Source organism: Portunus trituberculatus, chromosome 15, assembly GCF_017591435.1.
Source record: "Portunus trituberculatus isolate SZX2019 chromosome 15, ASM1759143v1, whole genome shotgun sequence".
Classification (NCBI taxonomy): Eukaryota; Metazoa; Arthropoda; class Malacostraca; order Decapoda; family Portunidae; genus Portunus; species Portunus trituberculatus.
Window position 1 is genome coordinate 10,082,815 of NC_059269.1, and position 5,814 is coordinate 10,088,628.

A 5,814-nucleotide genomic window follows, 5' to 3' on the forward strand; every position below is an offset into this window, starting at 1 on the left:
TAAAATGTGAGGGGAAAAAATTCATTTGATATTTTAGTGTCTCTTTTTCCCTTCCTTTTAATTTTCTATATACATATAAATATACATGATAGCTGCGTGGCACGAAAATAGATGTGAAAGGTTAAAGTTCTCTGTAAACCTCAGTTATTATTTATTATTATTAAAAACAAACAGCGTCCATGACAAATATTGATAATATTTCACGTCACTGCTATTTTTTCCCCTAGAGATCGAGTGTCTACTGTATTTATTAACCCCTTCAGTACTGAAATGCATTTATACCATGAGTTTTGGGTATGATTAGACGAGTTTACTGACATTAGGAAGGGTCTATAGAGATTAAAAGATTAATGGCCACAGTCTTCACTATTTAATCCATACATGACTTTTGGAAGCTATATAAAATCATCAAATTTAGATATAACCATATAAATAGTAAAATGAATCACGGTACTGGAGGAATTAAAGGAAAAAGTGTTAGAGATACCTAGAAAACCCAGCATTCACTTCTTTTGGGTTGAAATAATTCCCGGAGACAGTTATTCCCTCCTCAAGTTGCGTCGTGGAGCCAGCGTTGTATTTTTTGTGGTGATCCAGAATCGTCATCCATTGTGGCCCAGAATGCCCAGTCACCCGAATAACTTGTCAGAATAGGAATGCAAGAATAAGAGCAACGGGGGTAATTTTCCTGCCCATTCACAACACAAAGCAGCCACTGAGTATATATGAGATCTCTGCCGGGACCTGGAACTGCTATCGTATGTGGAACTTTGCGTGGGAACAATATTATGGGACTTCAGCCACTTTCTGCTTTAACTTTTTGTGGGTTTTAGAAAAGAGATCACAACAGCTTGAAATGTCTCACTAAAAGAAGAAAAAAATATCCTTTCATTTGTGTGTGTGTGTGTGTGTGTGTGTGTGTGTGTGTGTGTGTGTGTGTGTGTGTGTGTGTGTGTGTGTGTAAAGAAGGTGAACCGTCTAATGCCACTACTTTATATTAGAATCTATATTAATGATGTTCAGTACATGATATATATATTTTATTAGATACTGTACAACACACACAGTGGCTTATATAGCTTTTGAAATAATATAACGTAACATAAATACTCTGTTCTATTTCTAAAGAAGAGCTAAGGAGCGCTTCGCCCCTGGTCTGGCCCATCAGAGGCGACTGGATGCGGTCAAGGGCGCCTTTCCTGCACCTGTCCAAATTCCTGGTTCCTGAGGTAGAAGGAGGATGCCTCCGTGCAGGGGGTGGCCGCCCACTCCGCCACGCACGTCATTTCCTTCTGATCGAACACTGTCCCTTCGCCGCACATGAAGCTGTTTAGTGGAAGAGAGAGAAATATGAAACCTACGTCAGAACCACCACTCCCTTCCCATATGCAACGCTGCTGTTTGTCACTTGCACACACACACACACACACACACACACACACACACACACACACACACACACACACACACACACACACACACACACACCACAGTACAGGATCTGAAGGTACTGACCTGTACTGGTAGGTGTGAACGCTGCCGTCAGATAAGAGGGAAGGGTTGCACACGTGGAAGATCCGGCAGTGGTTGTCTGGATCAGCGTAGTAGCCATAGGGACGGTCGAGGCAGCTGAAGGTGGTGGAAATGGCGCCCAGCATGAAGCTGGCGCCCGACGAGAGGTTTAGAGGCTCCTGAGGCGCGGCGGAGGTAATTTCAGCCTGGGGTGTTGGCGTGGTCTCTTGGGTGTTGTAACTCTGACGGGGCTGTGCAGATGTGAAGGCCGCCTCCTTTAGGGGCGCGGCTTGCTTGTCCTGCTTGGGTTGCTGGGCTTCGTGGGCTGGCTGGGCTTGGTGGGCTGGCTGAGCTGGTGTGGCTTGGTGGGCTGGCTGGGCTTGGTGGGCTGGCTGAGCTGGTGTGGCTGGGTGGGCTGGCTGGGCTTGGTGGGCTGGCTGGGCTTGGTGAGCTGGCTGGGCTTGGTAGGTTGGCTGGGCTGGCTGGGTTTGGTGGGCTGGTTGAGCTTGGTGAGCTGGCTGGGCTTCGTGGGCTGGCTGGGTTTGATGGGCTGGCTGGGCTTGGTGGGCTGTCTGGGACTGGTGGGCTGGCTGGGCTGGTTTTGCTTGGTGGGCTTGGTCGGCCTGCGAGCTCTGCGGGGCTGCGTGGGAAGTGTTGGAGTGCTGTGTATCGTGGGTGACATTTTCACCAGCCGCCTGGACAGTGTGCACAGCCTCCACTGCCGGGGTCTCTGGCTGGCTGTGAGGCTGCTGGATGGACTGCTCAAGAGGTGCCTCGTGGTTCGCTACATTGTCCTCAGGCTGGGCCGGTGGTGGACTCTGAGGCTCAGAATCTGCATATGTGAGCTGCTCGTTGTTTGGCCGGCTGGTTGTTGCCGGCTGATGGTCGCCATGTTGGGCAGGGGCTGCTGTAGAGGCGTTATTCTCATGGAAGAACCCGTAATCTGGTAACTCCACGGTGATCAACAGCGCCTCCTGCTCGGGGATCGTGGCCGCTGCTGCTGCCGCCAACAACGCCGCTGGAAATAAGAAAAATCAGAGGCGTAGTCTTTATTCTACGTACAGCACACGCTTCTACGGTGACACGGTGCTTTGTGTGTCCACCCTCAGTCTTCTTAAGTGATGATTTGTGAGGCTCACCTAACACTGCCAGGGTCTGCATGGTGGGGCGTCGTGTGGGAAGGTCTGGCGAGGAGTGAGGGTTCACCATTCATCGCTCACCTTATATTCTTCTCCAGTTCACCGAGAAAGCTGTCTTGTGGAGGACAAGTGTGGGAGTTCCGGCGATGGCTCCATGGCTGACACTCAAGAGGTGTGCCAAGGTAGCCAACCTGCTGTGTTAGGTTAATTTAGTTTCCGTGTTGGCAGTTTTTGGATGAAACAAGTTATTTATTTTCTCCGTACTTGTATATAATTCTGATACGTAACACTTTTTGATATTAGTAGTTCAGTGAATGGTTCAGACAGAGTTAAAAAAATAAGACAAAATGGTCATCGAAGTAGCAAACATTATATAAAATAAACGTTTATCGCTGCTTGGGCCAACTGGTTGTAATGTCAATACTGCAATTATGTTTACAAGGTAAATGAAAACAAATTAAAAAATAAATCATTACTGTTATCGACAGATATGTTTTGCTGACGACTTGTTGATATAGTAAAGGACGATAGTTGAATTATCGAGTTCAAGGTTACCGTCTCACCTGTTCGGCGTGGCGCGCCAGGTGAGAGAGAGAGAGAGAGTGGAGGCGCAGAACCGGTTACTTAGAATGGTGACATATGGTTTGAGGTTGTGAACGATCTGAAGAGAAATATAAGCCGCGAGTGTAGAGGTGAGCCCTCACTCCTTGCCAGACCTTTCCACACGACGCCCCACCATGCAGACCCTGGCAGTGTTAGGTGAGCTTCACAAATCATCACTTAAGAAGACTGAGGGTGGACACAGAAAGCACCGTGTCACCGTAGAAGCGTGTGCTGTACGTAGAATAAAGACTACGCCTCTGATTTTCTTGTTTCCAGCGGCGTTGTTGGCGGCAGCAGCAGCGGCCACGATCCCCGAGCAGGAGGCGCTGTTGATCACCGTGGAGTTACCAGAGTACGGGTTCTTCCATGAGAATAACGCCTCTACAGCAGCCCCTGCCCAACATGGCGACCATCAGCCGGCAACAACCAGCCGGCCAAACAACGAGCGGCTCACATACGCAGATTCTGAGCCTCAGAGTCCACCACCGGCCCAGCCTGAGGACAATGTAGCGAACCACGAGGCACCTCTTGAGCAGTCCATCCAGCAGCCTCACAGCCAGCCAGAGACCCCGGCAGTGGAGGCTGTGCACATTGTCCAGGCGGCTGGCGAAAATGTCACCCACGATACACAGTACTCCAACACTACCCACGCAGCCGCGCAGAGCTCGCAGGTCGACCAAGCCCATCAAGCCCAACCAGCCCAGCCAGCCCACCAAACTCAGCCAGCCCAGCCAGCCCGGATAGCCCACCAAGCCCAGCCAGCCCAGCGAGCCCAGCCAACCCAGCCAGCCTACCAAGCCCAGCCAAACCAGCCAGACCAGCCAGCTCACCAAGCCACACCAGCTCAGCCAGCCCACCAAGCCCAGCCAGCCCAGCCAGCCCACCAAGCCCAGCCAGCCCACGAAGCCCAGCAACCCAAGCAGGGCAAGCAAGCCGCGACCCTAAAGGAGACAGCCGTCACATCTGCACAGCCCCGTCAGAGTTACAACACCCAAGAGACAACGCCAACACCCCAGGCTGAAACTACCTCCGCCGCGCCTCAGGAGCCTCTAAACCTCTCGTCGGGCGCCAGCTTCATGCTGGGCGCCATCTCCACCACCTTCAGCTGCCTCGACCGTCCCTATGGCTACTACGCTGATCCAGACAACCACTGCCGGATCTTCCACGTGTGCAACCCTTCCTTCTTATCTGACGGCAGCGTTCACACCTACCAGTACAGGTCAGTACCTTCAGATCCTGTACTGTGGTGTGTGTGTGTGTGTGTGTGTGTGTGTGTGTGTGTGTGTGTGTGTGTGTGTGTGTGTGTGTGTGTGTGTGTGTGTGTGTGTGTGTGTGTGTGTGTGTGTGTGTGTGTGTGTGTGTGTGCAAGTGACAAACAGCAGCGTTGCATGTGGGAAGGGAGTGGTGGTTCTGACGTAGGTTTCATATTTCTCTCTCTTCCACTAAACAGCTTCATGTGCGGCGAAGGGACAGTGTTCGATCAGAAGGAAATGACGTGCGTGGCGGAGTGGGCGGCCACCCCCTGCCCGGAGGCATCCTCCTTCTACCTCAGGAACCAGGAATTTGGACAGGTGCAGGAAAGGCGCCCTTGACCGCGTCCAGTCGCTTCTGATGGGCCTCACCCTTTCTTTAGAAATAGAACAGAGTATTTATGTTATGTTATGATATATCAAACACTATATATAAAGCCATCGTGTACATTATGTTGTATTTAATAAAGTATATGAATTATTATATGCTCAACGCTTCTATTAATCAACCATACGGACTAGTGTATATTATTGGATTTTCTTTTCTTTTTTACCACCCTTTGAGTTGCCACCTATGTATCTATATTACTCCATTTCTCTCTGGTTCCTGTCTCACATATACATATACTTCACATTATACGAGTATTTTGCTGACTTTCCTCGTGTATCTGAGGGTACCGTCCTTTAGAAACCCGTACTATCGCAGTGGGGACACACAACACGCACACACACATATACACACGCACTCCTCTGACAATATGGAAAGAAGCCTCACTCGTCCCTGGTCTGCTCCGTATACTAACACAGGGAATGAAGGCAGGCAGTCGTCCTTTTGCCTGCTGACGGGCCATACTTACCCACTGGGGGCTGATTTGATTAAGGCAGAAGGCTATTAGAATATGTTATCATCGCGAATCTGAGCTTGCAAAATGGCCGTACCGCAAAGAAATTAGAAAAAGGCGGGAACTTATGTGTGTTAATTTCCGGATAAAAGAGGGACCCCAGAATTTGAGAAAGGTTTGTTTTAAGGAAAGCCGTGTTTGTTGTACCGAGTGAAGTGGAAGCAGTACTGGATGTTTGAGTTTGTAAATTTATGTGATGACTTGGGTGTAATGTCAGATGATGGTGGAATAGCAAGCACACACACACACACACACACACACACACACACACACACACACACACACACACACACACACACACACACACACACACACACACACACACACACACACACACACACACACACACACACACTTTTTCTCTCGCAAATTTATGTTATGACTTAGGTGTAATGTCAGATGGAGGTG

The 5,814-nt window shown here is 49.6% G+C and overlaps 2 protein-coding genes across 2 annotated transcripts; one reads left to right on the plus strand and one right to left on the minus strand.

Moving 5' to 3' along the window:
- Positions 1 to 1,025: 1,025 nt before the first annotated feature.
- On the minus strand, positions 1,026 to 2,699 carry LOC123504270 (paternally-expressed gene 3 protein-like). The gene is made up of 3 exons (XM_045254678.1): positions 2,652 to 2,699; positions 1,516 to 2,530; positions 1,026 to 1,326 (listed from the first exon to the last, which is right to left on the minus strand). The coding sequence occupies exons 1-3, from the start codon at positions 2,671 to 2,673 to the stop codon at positions 1,185 to 1,187; spliced, it is 1,179 nt and encodes a 392-aa protein (XP_045110613.1). The 5' UTR covers positions 2,674 to 2,699; the 3' UTR covers positions 1,026 to 1,184.
- A 98-nt stretch (positions 2,700 to 2,797) lies between these two features.
- Positions 2,798 to 4,985, plus strand: LOC123504066 (activating signal cointegrator 1 complex subunit 2 homolog). Its single transcript, XM_045254337.1, has 4 exons — positions 2,798 to 2,849; positions 3,366 to 3,410; positions 3,531 to 4,473; positions 4,705 to 4,985. The coding sequence occupies exons 1-4, from the start codon at positions 2,798 to 2,800 to the stop codon at positions 4,844 to 4,846; spliced, it is 1,182 nt and encodes a 393-aa protein (XP_045110272.1). The 3' UTR covers positions 4,847 to 4,985.
- Positions 4,986 to 5,814: the final 829 nt, after the last annotated feature.

Excerpts from the sequence above, each read along its gene's own strand:
- LOC123504270 (XM_045254678.1), bottom strand. The coding sequence starts at position 2,673 with ATGCAGACCCTGGCAGTGTTAG. Across the intron at positions 2,531-2,651 it reads GCAGACCCTGGCAGTGTTAG|CGGCGTTGTTGGCGGCAGCA; the intron begins GTGAGCCTCACA and ends TCTTATTTCCAG. Across the intron at positions 1,327-1,515 it reads GTTCACACCTACCAGTACAG|CTTCATGTGCGGCGAAGGGA; the intron begins GTCAGTACCTTC and ends TCCACTAAACAG.
- LOC123504066 (XM_045254337.1), top strand. The coding sequence starts at position 2,798 with ATGGCTCCATGGCTGACACTCAAGAGGTGTGCCAAGGTAGCCAACCTG. Across the intron at positions 2,850-3,365 it reads CAAGGTAGCCAACCTGCTGT|ACCTTTCCACACGACGCCCC; the intron begins GTTAGGTTAATT and ends ACTCCTTGCCAG. Across the intron at positions 4,474-4,704 it reads GTTCACACCTACCAGTACAG|CTTCATGTGCGGCGAAGGGA; the intron begins GTCAGTACCTTC and ends TCCACTAAACAG.